Source organism: Alosa pseudoharengus, unplaced genomic scaffold, assembly GCF_046254945.1.
Source record: "Alosa pseudoharengus isolate Yale_2024_CS ecotype anadromous, Long Island Sound unplaced genomic scaffold, YU_APseudo_1.1 YU_APseudo_1.1_scf_4, whole genome shotgun sequence".
In the NCBI taxonomy this organism is placed as follows: domain Eukaryota; kingdom Metazoa; phylum Chordata; class Actinopteri; order Clupeiformes; family Clupeidae; genus Alosa; species Alosa pseudoharengus.
The window spans coordinates 39,234,635-39,252,116 of NW_027468774.1; the positions used below are offsets into that span (position 1 = coordinate 39,234,635).

The 17,482-nt window shown below is 45.7% G+C and overlaps 1 protein-coding gene across 2 annotated transcripts in view; it reads right to left on the reverse strand.

Moving 5' to 3' along the window:
* Positions 1-604: 604 nt before the first annotated feature.
* The window catches only part of abcc1 (ATP binding cassette subfamily C member 1 (ABCC1 blood group)), a 34,453-nt gene continuing 17,575 nt past the window's right edge, over positions 605-17,482 (reverse strand). Inside the window, exons 20-31 of one of the 2 annotated variants that reach the window (XM_076266232.1) lie at positions 14,279-14,330; positions 13,479-13,620; positions 13,043-13,250; positions 11,385-11,695; positions 10,750-10,949; positions 9,870-9,996; positions 9,162-9,263; positions 6,905-7,051; positions 6,583-6,741; positions 3,432-3,598; positions 2,551-2,745; positions 605-2,209 (exon numbers count right to left, since the gene is read on the reverse strand). In XM_076266232.1, coding sequence (XP_076122347.1) covers positions 2,101-2,209; positions 2,551-2,745; positions 3,432-3,598; positions 6,583-6,741; positions 6,905-7,051; positions 9,162-9,263; positions 9,870-9,996; positions 10,750-10,949; positions 11,385-11,695; positions 13,043-13,250; positions 13,479-13,620; positions 14,279-14,330 — 1,919 coding nt within the window. In that variant the 3' untranslated portion in view covers positions 605-2,100. Of the gene's footprint in view, positions 2,210-2,550; positions 2,746-3,431; positions 3,599-6,582; positions 6,742-6,904; positions 7,052-9,161; positions 9,264-9,869; positions 9,997-10,749; positions 10,950-11,384; positions 11,696-13,042; positions 13,251-13,478; positions 13,621-14,278; positions 14,334-17,482 lie in introns of both variants that reach the window. The other variant, XM_076266231.1, reaches the window with a different exon arrangement.

Below are 17,482 nucleotides of genomic sequence, written 5' to 3' on the forward strand. Positions count from 1 at the left end.
AGTTCTCTTCGTGTGAAGTCAACATTCAATAGGCTCTGGATTGTCTCCTCCATTTTGGTTGCCTCTACACACGACCAGCGTTTCCCATGAACACTATAATCATCTGTCAGACCAATTTGTTTCTGTTTTGACCAAACGGGCTCCATATTTGTCTTGTGTGTTCCCGGTTAGGAATCTCCCGAGATTTTTCATAAAAAAACAAATTTGTAGTCACATACTTGGCCCCAATTTAAATGACAGGCAAATTGCAAACTCATGCAAAGAGCAAAGTGTCTCTTGCATGAACTAAAGTGGTTGTGTGGTGTGTGGGAACACTGATCTGACCCACTGATGTCTGCACATCGAATCGGGCTCATGGTATTCGCCAATATTCACTAAATTAGCTTTAACTACCGTAGATATTATGACTTTGCACTTCATATAAATGGGTGTTCAGTGTGTTATCATCACAAGTGCAATTCTCTGATTAGCTTGCATTGATTATTCAGTACAGGAAGCATATAATATAAGTCATGTAAAATGTTACAATGAGAGGTGCATGCAACTGGTACACATGCAATTTCAAGAGGCAACAGATATTAAGAAAAACAATTTATTTTTTTCTTCTTTATACATTTGATTCCTGTTATGAAATTAAGCACACTTAAAACTAGTGCATGTATACAAATATGAAATAATATTAATCATAATAAGCACAAATACAAATAATATAAATATGTAACAGCATGTTTGTATGTGTTTTTTCAAAGTTCTGCCACAGTAACTCAAGCCGAGTGTTGACAGCTTGACTCCATCTTGTAAAATACATATCAAAAGGCTACAAATAAACAAAAAGATGCTCTTCTGAGCTCCAGCGTTTTGCGTTAGCTTAAGATACCACCCTGGAGCCTAAAAGGATGTTCATCTGATATGAGTATAACAACGACACAGAAGAACGCCAGTACAAATGAGCAACTGACCAACGACGTGCGGAAACAGAGCGTACTATGCAACTGCCTCCTCCGTGGGTTGCCAATGCCTCGAAACTCACGAGCAAATATCAAACAGACTAATAGCGTTTTCACCTTTTGAAAAAGAACACACACAAACTTGTACCTCTGTGCTGCGCTTTCAGAGGCGTTTGGGCTACAGTAGATTGCACCAGTGACATTATTTGGAATATTTACCACAGAAATCAAACAAACAAAAAACATTTGTATGCCAAGCTGAGAAATGATTGCAATTGGTAACTGAGGAGTGTACATTCATCACTTGAAACAAGTCACCACTTTATTAAAGCAGGTGGCTGTAGTCTGCTCTCCTCTCCTCTGGGTAGTCTGGACCCACTCAAGACCCAATCATGGTGGTTGGGACTCCTCCAGCACTGTGGATACATCAGACAGCCTGGCAGGGAGTAGACATACTCCTGTTTTGGTTGGATCTGTGTGTGCATGTGTTTATGTGTGTGTGTGTGTGTGTGTGTGTGTGTGTGTGTGTCTGTTTGGTCTGCCAGTATTAAGGCAGAATATTGCACTGGGGAGAAATCCCAGGGCCGTCCAAGCACCTCGTCATCAACTGACGGCATTCCCAAGACAGGAAGCTTGCAAATGGCAGCCGCAGCTGATAGACATGGTCCACAATCATATTCTTGTATGACCAGGCATCTTGATCTGGAGTTAAAAAGAAAAGAATAAGAAATAGCACTACAACTCCAGACACAGAGGTGCCTGTGCAGAAAACCACACATTCGGTGATTCTCCGAAGCGGTGCGTCTCCAAAGCGAAACTCCTGGTTTCTAAAAAAGCAGCTGTTGTCGAGTGGACATGAAGACAGAAAAAAAAAGAGATGATGTAATGAAAGGGGAAAGAGAGGTGTAAAAAAAAAATGGAGGAAAAGAAAGCAATGATGGGTAGAATACAAAGACAATGAGCAGAGGTGCAGTTGGGAGGGAGAGCAGACACTATTTTATGAGCTTGTGGAATGGAGTGGGACTGGGATTGCACACCAAGTCCCCACACACCCTGCCTACAGGCTTGGTCTGGGAAGGGAGGAAGGGAGAGGGGGAGGGGAGAGAAGGAGAACTGGCCAGCTCAGCATCTTCTGCTCCTCCTCAAGTCACTTTCACACCAGGCCAGAGTCTTTGGCCATCTTGTAAAAGATCCCTTTCTGGGCGATGAGACTGGATGGTGACCCGAACTCTGCAACCTGGCCTTTGTCCAGAACCAGAACCCTGGAGGGACACAAGGACAGGAGGGCTTTGCTATAAACAGGGTGGCACACTTGTGGTGTGTAATACAGTACATCACACTTTTTTTTTTATCTCCTTGCCAGTTCACTTCTACAAGGCTTGTCATCTGCATCTGACAGCCACACATTTGTAAAACGTGAAATTCTGCACTTGGACTATTTATTTATTGGCATGTAAAAAAATCTTTACGCTAATAAAAACAGCTGGATCGTGAAAACATTTGCGTCAAAAATACCAAAAACACTAGAACAATGACTCATTGCATTCAATGCTCTGAAATGTGTATTATGTCGAATTCCTAAAGTGGTGTGCTGGCAGCTTACCTGGTGTAGTCCATGATGGTGTTGAGCCTGTGGGCAATGGTCAGGACAGTGCAGTCCTCAAACTGGGTGCGGATGGTGGACTGGATCAGGTTGTCCGTCTCCAAGTCCACGGCAGCTGTGGCCTCGTCCAGGACCAGGATCTTGGTCTTGCGGAGGAGAGCGCGAGCCAGGCAGACCAGCTGTCGCTGGCCCAAACTGAGGAAGGAGAGCAGAGAGGTGATGAGAAGAAGACCCAGGCAGATGTTTAATGTCCTCTTTCATCTGGTGGCTAGATCCAACCCAGACAGGCCATCAGAGGATGAAGGACACAGAGAGCAGTGGTGGTAGCAGTGTATTTGAGGGGCATGGGTACCACTCGTTGACAGAACTGCTGTTTAGGTTCCAGTTTCTTTAAAGATTTTTTTGCCCACTTTTTTTTGCCACTGAAACATTCACGGCCACTTTCGAGATCACATTTTTGAGCACAAATAAGAAAACAGGAAATGAAAAGAGTATGGGTTAGCCAACTGATTAGTCATCTGGATAAGCACACGGGCCCCCTACGGAAAAGATGACTCGGGAAGCCATACCGTCCTTTCCCAGAACTTATTCCCTCTAGAGTTAAGTTCTAGGCTCAGGTTTTTTTTTTTTATGGGAGATGATTCATGCTTTGTTCATTCATTAGTTTAGCAGACCACGCATTCACTGTAGTGGCCTCTATCGACGGACAGGTTTTCATCAATCTAGTGTCCTTTTTCTAGGATTTGTGACCATTCAACATTTCCACAGCATTGATCTAGAACCGTGATAAAACCCTTTAACCTGATCTACTTCAGAGGAGTCCCGTTATATACAAATATCTGGACACCTTCCAGCCAATCAGAAAAGAGTATTTAGGTTACCTGAGGTTTTCTCCACCTTCAGAGCACTCGTGGTTGAGTTTGTCCGGCAGACCAGAGACGAAGTTCTTCAGGTGGGCGAGCTCCAGAGCTCTCCACACCTCCTCGTCAGAGTAGCCATCAAACGGGTCCAGGTTCATACGGAGAGTGCCCGAGAACAACACTGGGTCCTGCGAGACACATACAGAACTTGCAGGTCACTGTACGGTTCAACGTTTCTAGAACTTTCAAAGAGTCAGTAAAATAATGCACCTAGACACTGGATCATGAACTTGATCTAAAAACTTGATCTAAAATCAGCATGTTCATGTATGTAGATATTCTGAGAATATCTATGAACTATGTTGTACCATGAGTTCAATGCACTTATTTCATAGCTAAATATTGTTCCACGCATGCTAATTCATACTGTATGTGTAGTTTGTTTGTTTGCTTGTTTAAAGCCATATCAGCACCTAAGGCTATTTAACGGCCAGAACACGCTATGCTAGTAGAAGATATGGGAAATCAATGTTGAACTATTACAAGCTTAACAATGATATTTTAGAGAAGTTTTTTTTTAAATCTATGCTAGCCAGAAATTCTACACGTGTTGTCCGGTTAAAATAGGAAACTGGAATTAGAGTTAAGCTTTACTATTAATGCCTTTTGTATATAATTATTTGAAAGGATGTGTAAAACTAGTAAAACTTAGTAAAACTAAGGGGACACCAATGTCCAGAAACAAATTCCTTGGCCAAATCAATCTGAGTCGATACCTCTTTATACGTGCCACTTACCGATCCAAAGATCTTTAGGGTATCTTTAGATAGAATCAAATCTAAAGTGTGACTGAAGTAGCAAGTATTGTTCTGGGTTAGGGTTTGGGTTAGGGTGGTGTGAGACTTTCCCTAAAAGCAACCTCAGCGTCAGTTGTTGACGTTGTTGTGCGAGGGTGCAACTGAGGGCAATGTTGGAGTGGGACTTTTGGCCTGGTGAGTGGACTGGATGACTGTGGAGACGTGGAGGTGGTGCGGTTTTGTCACTGCACACACCGGATGAGCGGGAAGTCAATCCCCCAAATTATGCATTTTCCCTTTTGAATAAACACACATGCACATATGTGGGAATCATACATACATATAAATCTCTATTTTGTTCCATAACTCAAGTCCTGTAAAATGATATGTTGATTTCCAGAAACCACATTTATCATAGTATTAGTGATATATTATGAAATTATACAGTTTACCGTTATATGATGGTTTGTGGCTCAACAAAATCCTGTAATAATTTACCGACAACTCCCTAAAATCCCCTACCTTGGCTGTTTTCTGAAGGAGACATGAGATCTCTTATTTGGAGGGAAATGGCTGTTTTGGCATACTTGGTTTAAGCCCTCAACACCACATGTATGACCTACTTTATGCCTCTGCACTTTATTCTCGAGTTCCCTCCCCACAATAGAAGTTTGTGCACACAGGGGCTATAGATCAACATGCTGGCAGGAGGCGATACATGACACTTTACTGAATTTTTTACCGGCCCACGGGCAAACCTGCAGACGTGCAGTCGGCATTTTTGTTTTTGTCACTGTGGCCTGAACCTATGGTTTGACAAAATGCTACTGGAGTTCCCCTGACGACTACAGATGACGTGTGTGTGTGTGTGTGTGTGTGTGTGTGTGTGTAAGAGGACGTCGATGTGTACGTGCATGCCGGTCTGTGTCAAATGGCCAGTGTGTGCACTTCTGTATGGGGGTACCCTGGTGCTCCTGAGCACACATAAGCATGCACTCTCTCACAGCATATACAGTGCTAGAGTATATGCGTGACTGCGCCTGATTTATGCTCCCATTTTAGTACAAACACACATCTGCCCGTTTCAAGCGTTGCTCAGTTTCGTCCGCAAACTTTCAAAAACTGTGCAGAAGATGGACAAAAACAAAGGCGGCTCTGTATCTGAATTTAATGCTGAGCATGAATGAGCCTGAGAGGGAGGCCTGATTCTCATTTGAAAGCTGCTATGTTTTGGTGCTTCATTATTTGATCAATTTAACATTGGGGTATGTTGATGATGATGAGTTGTTGATGATGTTAATGATGATGATGCTAATGATGATGATGTTGATGATGCTGATGATGAATTGATGATGTTGATCTGGCAAAGTCAGTCTGTCATTCTACTTACTCCATTGTTGTTTTAATTACCTGCCATCGCTGGGGATTTCACAAGTGAAAGAGCTACATAGGGAGCGAGGAGGAGAGGAAGAGCGAGGAGGAGAGGAAGAGTAAGAAGCGGAGGCGGGAGGTAAGAGATGGGAGAGACAGGGGGCGCTGTGGCGCAATGGGGCGGTGGTAGCGTAGTGGCTAAGGCGCTGGGCGCTGGGCGGCATGCAGTAGCCTGAGAAGTAATGGGTTTCCAGCTTCCACTGTTGTGCCGAGCAAGCCGAGTTGCTCTGGGGAGAGTGGCCCGTGTCATGTAATGGACATATGTAGTTCGACTTGGATTGAAGAGTCTGCTAAATGAATACATGTAAATGTGACTGGCTACTTCCGTGGCCTACTGGTTAGGGAATCCAACTTGTGACCGAAGGGTGGCCAGTTCGATCCCTGACTGGTCGGAGAAATTTTGGGTGGGGGGAGGTAAAATGAGCTACATTAGGAAAAAGTTTTGCAAAACTCCGATCCCCCAATGTCCCAAACCCCCATTGAGATGCAGGGCAGTACAGTGGGGGCTGGCTATTGAGTGATTGAACAGCGCTTTCCCACATCCACATCCACGGATGAGGTGCCCTTGAGCAAGGCACCTAACCCCCAACTGCTCCCCGGGTGCAGTGTGAAGGCTGCCAACTATGTATGTGTGCTCACTGCACTGAGGGTGTGTATGTGTGTTTGAATGGGTGTACACTGTGTGTGTGGGTGTGTTGTACACTAACCCCAGATGGGTAAAAGGCAGAGAACAAATTCTTTGTATAGGCAAGTATACTTGGCCAATAAACCGGATTGACGATTTACAGCACCCGTACCATATACGGGTCCAAGTGCCCATGGGGACCTGGATTCAAGTCTGACTCTGTCTCTCTCTGTCATTTCCTGTCAGTCTCTCTCTGTTCTATCAAAAAGAGAAATAATCTACTTTAAAAAAAAAGCGATGGGAGGGACAGGGGCAGTACCTGTGGGATGATGGTGATGCGGGAGCGGAGGTCGTGGAGGCCCAGCTGGGAGATGTTGACCCCGTCGATCTGGATCTCCCCCTGTGCCGACTCAATGATGCGGAAGAGGCCCAGGGTGAGCGAGGACTTGCCTGCTCCCGTGCGCCCAACTATGCCCACCTGGTCCACACACAAATCAGAGCTCAGACAAACATGCAAACAGCCACAGCCGAGTCTTCTCTCTCACACACACACACTCTCTCCAACACGCATACTCTCTCTCTCTCTCTTTCACACAGACGCTCTCTCTCCCCAACACACATACTCTCACACACACACACACCTTCTCTCCGCCCTCGATGGTGACGGAGATGTTTCGGATGGCCAGCTCCAGGTCCTCTCTGTAGCGCAGGCCGAAGTTGCAGATCTCGATGTGTCCGACCGTGGGCCAGCCAGAGGGCAGCTTAGAACTCTCCAGCCTCCAGGACGCCTGTGGAGGGGAGCACACAGTCATGTGAGGAGGGGATAAGCACACCGGTCATTCACACACACTACAGCTTAATGGTCTGGGTCAAGAACAAAGTGAAAATGAAGGGGGGAAAAACACCAAAATCCATCAGTTAGCAAGCTAACTGGAGCTTGCACGGCAAGTCTGTTCCCTGTATTTTTAGACATTTTCAGACTCCGCAATGCGTGGTTAATCCACCATCATCGTTCCTTCTGATCCCACAACAGTGGGTGGTTTCTCTAACCAACCATTCACTGGTCTCCGACCGACCCATGTGCCCTCTGGGTCTGTTTTACATTTGTGCCACCATAACTGTTTACCAACTGCAACCCTATTTTATCCTTGTTGTGTTTTTCAACTTACTTTCTGAAAGTCAGTAAGATAAGTTTAGCTTATTCTCTCTAGTTTTTGCCAAGGGGAACTTTAGCACAGACAGAACTTCACTTACAAAATAAAAAAATAAACACACACACACACACACACACACACACACACAAACACAAGACGGTGGTTATCCATGACTGCATTTGAACGCCTTTGCGCTACGCTCAAGTGTCCATGTCTGACTGTACTTCTAGCCATAACAAAACCTCAGAGAAATTAAACAACATTTACTGGCGGTCTTTAAAAACAGTGACTGACACAACAAAGTGGAATTTTGCGCAACGCCTTCACACTTCAGCCTACCACCTACGTCCCTCCTCTTTTTCAACTGGGCGCAGCCAAAGCTTTCAGCTCCTCATCGTCCCATGCAAATCTCATGTACAGAAGATAACATGAATGTTTGTGTAATTACGATTTATGATACAAATTTATGTTTATACTATGCGTTCATAAATCATTCATCCGCAGGCTGTGCAGAATTTGAGAGTGGTTAACAAGGGTGCCTGTCTACACATGACGGACAAGCCCTGCTGTCAACACACCTCTACCATAAACTAACTTGAACCATGTCCTGACATTACATGTACTCACCTCACCTCACGTCAACTACAACACTAACTGTAACTTCTAGAGTATTTGTTCAGCGCACCTTCTACACAGTGCGAAAAGACAGTTTGTGGACAGAAAGATGCAGTGGAAATATAGCTGGACAGCAGTAGAGTTGACACGGAGGAGAGACCTCACACTTGAGTGTCATCCCTGTGTCCCAAAACCGTACTACTGTATTCCAGCTCGCATCCTCTACAGATCTACTCTGGGGGAATAGGAGGGTTTGCTGTTTTGCATAAAGGTTAAGGAGCAGGACAGCTTTAGGCGCCTCAGAGCCCCTCAGATTGGCAGCCGGCGAGAGACAGCGTGACGTGCCGCGTGCCGCGTGCCTCTGTTTAGGGCAGCCCTTCTGATGCAGGGGGGCCGGACGCCAGGTCCAATCAGGCGAAGGGACCAGCTAGCGTGCGGAGCCACATGCCAGAGCCCGGGAGCTGCATCCCGGCCTGGATACAGAGGTGGAGTTGGAGTCCAGGCTTGTGCAGGACACGCGGAGCTTGTGGAGTCCAGGCTTGTGCAGGACACGCGGAGCTTGTGGAGTCCAGGCTTGTGCAGGACACGCGGAGCTTGTGGAGTCCAGGCTTGTGCAGGACACGCGGAGCTTGTGGAGTCCAGGCGGCGGAGGCGGCGGAGTGTGAAAGGCCGTGTGCGGGAGATGGATGGGCCCTGTAGCTGGAGAGGCGCACGCTACCGCAGAGGGGAATTTAGGCTAATCACAGCTTGCTGACTTCACTGGAACAGTGGAACATCCCGCTCTCTTCCCGCACCTCCTCCATCCTTTCTCTCCCTTTCTTTCTCCACCTCCGGCCACTTTTTCTCCTGTCCATCCACCCCTTTTCCCCGCCTATCTGTCTAAATAGTGTCTCCTCTAAACACAGTCTCTCTTTACAGTACTCCCATCTGCTCTGTACACACACACAGACACAGACACAGACACAGACACAGACACACGGCTCATCACATTTGCCCTCCTTTTCCTCTCAGTTAATGGTCATGATCATTTAGAGAGGGAAACTGTGTTGTCAAAGCTCAGACTACAGATATATATTATTATTGATACTGAGAAGGACTGCAGCCATCTCAGACTGACCGACCAACTGACCTCCTTCTCTGTGTCTCCATACTCCTTCACCTTCTCCACCGCCACAATGTTGGTCTCCAACTCCGAGGACATCCGCACCAGCCAGTTCAGAGAAGCGGTGACCTGAGAGAGAGAGAGAGAGAGAGAGAGAGAGAGAGAGAGAGAGAGAGAGAGAGAGAGAAGAATATGAAGCAATGAGACCAGAGCATGGATGAGCTAAACAGATGAAGAAAGAATACAGGAGACAAAGAGTGAGATCTAGCCAACATGATCTTTCCTTCCTCTCACCAGCTATAGTGTGACATATAGTGTGACATTTTGAAAGGCAGGATTCTTTCTAACCATATCGATGACTATATTTCTTATTAATTTTGCTATATTTCCATTGCTTTATTATATATATATTTCATTTTGTTTTCATGGAAAACTACGACATGCAGGGCTTAAAAGCGTCATAGGCCTATTCATGGGTTTCATCAGGTCCCTTTCCACAGGTGTAGCACCTTAAGCACCTTAATTATCAATGCAGACTGCATGGTGCTTGATTAATACACCTGTGGAAAGGGACTTGATGAAACCCATGAATAGGCATACTGTATATTTTCCAACCTTAACCTCCCCAGCCCACACCTGAATTCAGACATAGTGCCTTAACACTTTAAGCCCTGGACATGTCTTCGTGACCCCAAATGTTTGACCGGTAATGTGGATCAAAACACCCAAACTGACCTGCAGGGCATAGGAGATGGCCAGACCCATGAGCCCAGGACTCAGGCTATTTCTGGCCATCACGGCGAAGAGTGCGGCGAACACCACAATGCAGTTCCCCACGAACTCCAGTCTGACGGCCAGCCACCTACCGCAGGAAGCACAACACATACTGACCAGATAAAAACGGACCCAAGAATAGCCATCGCAACACCACTAAGAGCAGTGTGGAGGCGGGAGACAACACCGGGGTAATTAAAACACTGGAGCCTGGATCTTTCTGCACCGTCGGCAGACAACGGGAGATGGACCTTATGCAAGGGAAATACACTCCTTAGGTTCTCTGGAATAACTGTTTGCTTAACACATAAACAAAGCATGCCCTGCCCTACCTCACCAGACATACCAGAGGAAGCTGCTTCAGTCATTTCCTCTAAAAGAACTGGCTACTTTAATAGGCTAACAAAGACATTGTTACATACATTTGCAATGTACTTCTCAAGCTGTTTGATGCTGTGTTGTCATCATTCTTTGGCAAATGTATATTTTCTAGTCATGGCAATGGTTACTTTGACTTCCTATTTCTCCTTATGATTCCTTATGAATGTGTCTCCTACGTCCAGACTGTCTTGAGGCCATTTAAACTAAACTTCCAATGGACATTCCAGATATTAGCCTTTTGACTGTTTTAGTTTTTCAAGGTGAAGTTCTCTAGAGGTGAAAATGATCATTAGATGGCGTTGTGTATTAGCCGTCAAAGTAGTTGGGGGTTAACTGGAGAAGCAGGGTTTACTGTGTGTATATACTGAACATTGCCAGCTCGATGAAAACCGGTGGTAATTGTTATCGTTTGTGTGTTCATGCCATGCTAACAGAGATAAGAATGCTCGGACAAGCGTACCGATTGGCCACAATGCCGGGGTAGTAGGCCTTCTGGTTGTGGTCCACACGGCTGTCACTCTCGCGGATGAAGCGCTGCTGTTCGCCGAAGGCCCGGATGACGCTGGTGCCCAGCAGCGTCTCGTTAAAGTGCGTGTAGACGGGCGAGCGGCTCACCGACTCCAAGCGCTTCAGCTGGCGCGAGGAGGCCACATAGAAACGCTGCGGAGTCAAATGAGGCATGCTTGGTGTGGTCTCTACTATCTCACCTCATACAACAGGGGGTCTATATCGAAGTCTGTGATATTTAATCTCACATCAAAAAAATCACAGAAGAATTTATTGGAAGATTAAGCTGTCCCAAAATGAAAACTGTCCCAATGCAACCAAGTACAACTGAATTGTGCTACTATTTCTTAACAATACTGTATCAACATTGTGACCTCTTGTATTGGGTTTAAATCATTTACTGATGTGTGCACTCACCCTGGGATTCTGTGTACCCGTGTTATTCTTTACATTACATTAAACTCATTTAATAAAACTTGATTTGCAAGAAGCACTGCCTTCAAAGCATTACATCATTACAAATAAAACATTACAAATCTGCAGCAAATTGCACAAATGCACAAAGGAAACGTGTGGATGCTGCCCAACCTGAACAAAGAAGTAGAGGAGACCCAGGGGTGGGATGATGATGGCCACGAACGGCGTGGCGAAGAGAATGATGGCGCAGGAGCTGAGCACGTTGAACATGGAGCCCAGGAACATCTTGATGATGCTGGGGATGACCGAGTCGATGGTGTCCGTCTCCTTGGCAAAGCGGTTGACCAGGTTCCCGCTGGGCGTGCGCTCGAAGAAGGACATGGGGGAGCGCAGCACGTTGTAGAGCATGGTCTCGTGAAGGTAGCGCGACGCTAGCACACCTCCAATGGACACGGACACAGAGTAGAGGAACACTGCCACACCTGGGGGGAAATGAAGGTGGAGAGAAACGACAGAGAGGAGGGAACAGAGACGGTGTTAACGAAGGTATAAAGCCAGATACCTACATAAGGCAACTCACTCTTTCCCTTGTCGTCTCAAAGGTTGAGGTTAGCTTAACTTTGTTGCACAACATCTTGCAACACCAATACATATCAAAACAACAACAGAATTAATGTTGACAATGAGGGCCCAACCAGGCTTGCTGCTCCTCAGAAACAGTCGCTCCAACGCACCACAGTTTATGGTTTAACCAAAGTCAATGATAGGCCCCGAGCCTGAACCACTGCTCACCGTTGTCGTGCAGCCCTACAGCGTTATCTACGTCTCGGGTTTGGCAGACGCTTATCTTAATTACCTGGTTGCAGTGTGGTTTTAGGTTTGCTCCTTGGAACCACCAAGGCTCACAGAGCCAAGTCAGTCTCTAGCAGTATCTAAAAACATTCTTCCACAACAGCGAGCTTGAACACGTTGTCAGCAGGCCCTAAAACTCTGCAGTTGCACTACACTGTTATGTAAGAGAGTCTGTTTGCATAAATATATGTGTGATGGTATGGATGGAGCGTACATTCGACCACCGAGGTTTGACATTAACCTTTTCCACCAACAGGGGCCCGGTTGTGTATTGGTTCACGCTCTTGATGTTGAAATGTTCGAGCATTTTGACCAAAAATACATCAGTTTAAAACAGCAAGTATAAGTAAGTATAAGTATATATACTCTTTTGATCCTGTGAGGGAAATTTGGTCTCTGCATTTATTCCAATCCATGAACTAGTGAAACACACTCAGCACACAGTGAACACACAGTGAGGTGAAGCACACACTAATCCCGACGCAGTGAGCTGCCTGCTACAGCGGCGCTCGGGGAGCAGTGAGGGGTTAGGTGCCTTGCTCAAGGGCACTTCAGCCGTTCCTACTGGTCGGGGTTCAAACCGGCAACCCTCCGGTTACAAGTCCGAATCGCTAACCAGTAAGCCACGGCTGCCCAAAAAAAGTTGGTTTGGCGCTGGCACCATAAAATACTTAAATAAAATATTTTTTTCTGAGAATCGGCATGGGTAAGACATTCTACGGTTTAGTTATGTACACAACACCCACCGTTGATGTCGTTGATGGTTCAAAACTTGTGGAAATGCAAAAAAAACTTGAATGATGATTGAATGATTGAATGATGTTGAAACTCAGATGACCTAAACATTGAGCTTCTCCCACATAGACCTATGACTTGCTGCTAGACCTACTGTGTGCCTGAGCCTGCCAATACTGGCCAATGAGTGGACTGCATCACAATCTACAGTATGTCTGCCAGTGAGATGAAGCAGGACTGACCCTGGGAGAGGCCCAGTGCTCCGTACACCCCCAGACGCATGTTGCGATTGGGCTGTGTGCCGTTGATGACGGGGTCATCCGTCCAGAGGCTGAGCCAGTAGTTGGAGCCCAGAGAGGCCAGGTGGTGCACGAAGAAGAGGAAGACGCTGGTCAGCGATAGGCACACTCCGATGGCCTTCATGTACTCCCAGAAAACGGCAAGCTTCACCTGTAAGAGAGAGAGAAAAAGAGAGAGAGAGACACGCAAAGACACGATGCGTCACAAGAAGGCTCAAACAAAGTCAACATAATACTTCTTCTAAAGACAAGTGTTAGCCACACTCGCTTGTTTTTCATGACGAGCACAAGGCACTTAGGATGTTCCAGAGTAACACTTGTTCTAGCACTGTCCAAACCGCTAACCGACGACTTGTAAAGTAACGAGTTACTCCCGCACCCGGCCGGTGTTGGCTTTGTCCGCCTCCGTCAGCTTGGCAGCCTCGGGGGACCTGAAATTCTTCTTGGCCCCCTCTCCAGCACTCTCGGCCTTCAGCAGGGACTTGGCCGAGCCCGCAGCGGTCAGCGTGCTCTGGCTCTGTCTGCAGATGGACACATGGACACACACTTATGCTCCAGATTTATGGCGCGGCATCACAGCTAGAGGTTATCACTTTCAGATTGCAATTTATCCCTCTGTTTCAATCGCTCTTTGTGGTTTTTGAAATCATATTGAATTGAGTTTACAAGAGACATATGACTGTGTTTATTTTAAATTGTATTGTAATTCTCGAGAGGAAGCAATCCCTTTTCAAAAGAGACAATTTAGACAGAGACACCTGTTGACCTTCAGCATTGTGCTTGAAACATTTTATCAAACACAACCGTTTGATATGATTCTCTGAAGTCTGATAACTGCGACACTTGATTCTATCCAAACTTAAATGTGTTACCTAAAAGTATATACAATTATTCATACCCCTGGAAAATATTGATGTAATGTTGATTTTCTCTTGACCAATATGTTTGTTCTGACTGAAAATGACACTGCCACATGCAGTACATAATTTTGTTCTTAACTGTATCAGTACTCAATTGTGATATCTAAATAAATCGAAATCTATTAATTAAATCTTGAAAAGTTTCAAGAACTAAAATACTTTACACTGAGCAATCTATGTATTTTTCTACCTACTTAGTAGACAATCACAGTGAAAAACATTGCACACTCAAATTTGAATAGAGGCAGTGATAGCTCACCCCAACAAGGTCACAGGACCTCCATTTTCCAGGCCTTTCCGAGGGGCAGAGTCTGCTGGGAGATCAGAGTGTTGGTGAGACAAATCGAAGGAAAGCCACACCCCACCATGCCACGATGCCATCCCCACCAAACATAACCCATCTAGGGCTGTGCAATTAATCAAATTCTCATTTTATTTTCAACTGCCATTTTTTTATTATTATTATTATTAACACCAGAGGGATGTTTCCAAAGTCACTGGGTAATCGTGTTAAATGACCAAAATAATCGTGATCATGAATTTGTCCGTAATTGAGCAGCCCCACAAGCATCGCCACTCTCATCAGCACTGCATGGTGCAGGTCCACTTCAGTCTCAGCTTGGAGAAACTGGACTAGAAGGGCACTTTCATCAACCATCAAGTCTTGTCACATCAAAGCAACAAAAAACAAAGTCACCGTAGAGGACTGGAGGAGATCAAAGCACACTACAACAGGCCTTTGACCAAACCAAAGAGTTGACTCTGCGCCTTTGAGACGTGTGAAGTGACTCTTGAGTTGTCTTTGACACAACTTGGGCAGATAGAGCAGATCAGATACTCCACTACCACCAGCAAGGCCCAAACCCATGAATATCTAACTGGCCATGGTCCCTGGTTATCGGTGGCATCTGACTGGTCACACTGAAGCTAATGCCTATTTGCAGAATCTTCACATCCATGGTGTTCAATATATGGATGTAATCATAATCCATGAATTATGGAGGAGTTGATGTTGCAGCACATTGGGCCAGAGGGTGTGGACACACACATTAGTCAGGGATGACCACTGATGGGGACACCACTGACGACTGATGGGTCTACCACAGTTAGGGGGAAGGCGGTGGTCTGAATCCTATTGCAACATTTCCCCCATCGCATCCCATGGGTGTGAATTCCTTGGTTTGGTTACAATCTATGCTACCAGTCAAAAGGCTGAGCACGCCTCCTCAACATGAGGTTTTAAACTGTTGTTTACACAGGCATTGGCCACACAACAGACACTTACATAAGAGCTTAAAAGCAACCCATTTCATCTCCAATTGAGTGACAATCCCTGGGTGTTCAAACTCAATGGACTAGGAGACAGATTGCCAAACCCTGTTGTTTGAACACACTGGGGTAACACTTCACAGAGAGAGACAGAACTTAATTTGGTAAAATCTGGCTTCTGTGGTCAATATTGACTACCCTCTTAAACTTTATTAGTCTGTCACAGCCAAACCATCTGGACCCGACGCTTTAAAAGCCTCTGAGTGAAAGGCTGGTTGTCCATGCCAAGTTCAGCTCAATTATTCAGATGTACAAACTATTCAAGTATACAAGCTTGCTCTCAGACATTTGACTGGTAATGTGTAACAATGGAAAAAAAATAAAATCAAGTCATTTCACATCTATTTATATGAATAAATCTACACAATTTATTTTCCCCTTGTGTTGAGTTCTCAGCACGGCTCAAGCGTAAGGGTGAGGAAATGGATTGGGGAAAAGGTCTTGCTTCAACCTCGGGCCTTCGGAACCTTGAGGTGGAGCTCTTTGGAAACACAATCTACCATGTGTACCATAATAATTACTCTCTCTGCAAGTCTGCACAACCAGATGCTCAAGAAATCTCTTTTACCATTTCTGTAACACATGCGTTTGAATTTTTATGCCAAAATCAAATAATAGGCCTACTGTATGTCAACACACTTCAGGAATGGCAGTACAGTCTTGCAGACAGCTACTTATTATTGGGGCGTTGGATTTTCTCTTTTCTCCCTTTTTGGCCCTGACAGCCCATCAGTGGCCCCAGGCATCAGGGCTTAGCAGGCCATCAACGACTGCACCAACTGGGCCACAAAACATAAACAAGTCTCTCCAGCAGCCATGCAAGTCGTGCAGACGCATTATGGCGCCATATGTGGCTTAGGGACCTAACACCCCTTCAAACCTTTATCTCCCCCCATATCCTCCTCCTCCTCCTCCTCCTCCTCTTCTGCTGAACAGCAAGTAGAAGACAAAAAGAAGGACAAAAACAAAAAGAGGACAAAAGAAATGGAAACACATGAACATAAAGGCAAAACATCAAACAAGAGCACATGATAGTAACAGAGGGTGGGCGGGAAGGAGAACATATACTGGAGAGGTGATGCTGCCCAAGTTGAGTGGACATATGCGGGGCTGGAGAGGTGATGCTGCCCAAGTTGAGTGGACATATGCGGGGCTGGAGAGGTGATGCTGCCCGAGTTGAGTGGGAAACAGGCTTAAATGGTTGAACAGAAGCAGACCAAGCAGCGGATCAAAAGGAAGACACAGACTGTGAGTGTGATGGAACGCCCTGACGGAATGTGTGTGTGGGTGTTGGAGAGGGGGGGGGGTGTCACGTGCCTCTGACCACCTTTCTTCATGTTTCACTGCCTGGTGTGTGTAATGTATGAGAGCATGTGTTGATCTTTTTCAAATGTAAAAAAAAAAATCCTTTCAAACCTGCGACTTAAAAGTTATTAACTCAACAATGGTCATCTTTCAGAGATGGTAGGAAAAAAAGGCCTGGTGAACCCCCCTGATACATGTCCACATATCTAGCTATCTAGCTTTTATTTGCTACTATTACTGTTTGGTTTTGTTTATGTAAAGCACATTAAATGACCTCTTTGTATGAAATGCGCTGACTTGACTTGACTTGACTTGACTTGACTTGACTTGACTTGACTTGACACAGGGCTCATTCAAGCAAAGATACAGCTCAACTAGAAAACCATTACACAGCCAAAGCTTCCCTTGAAAAGAAAACTCATAGGGTTCCAACTGCATCTGCTGTTTGTCCTCAGCCTTCTGGGCTTCCCAGGGAAGTGAGGCCCATTCTCACACAGCTGTCTGGGGGGCCTGGCCACACTGCTGCAATTATTCATTCCGTGTGACTGGGCTGGAGTCAATCTCATGAACTCTACGCCAGTGGCGGCCCAGGACTCTATAATCACTGAACCTGAGCGGTCCCACCAGCAGAGACAGAACTGAGGACAAGAGAGAGTGCCTTGCTGCCTGGGGGGTAGCCCAACCTGCTCCTGTTGAAGCCCAGCAATGGAGGCAGCCCATTTTCCACTGCTCTAAAACTTCCTACTAAAGTCAGTGTCCTTTTTCCAGTCATTTTGAGGCTTAAAATTCTATGAATAAATAAATAAATTAATGAATAAATAAACGTTTT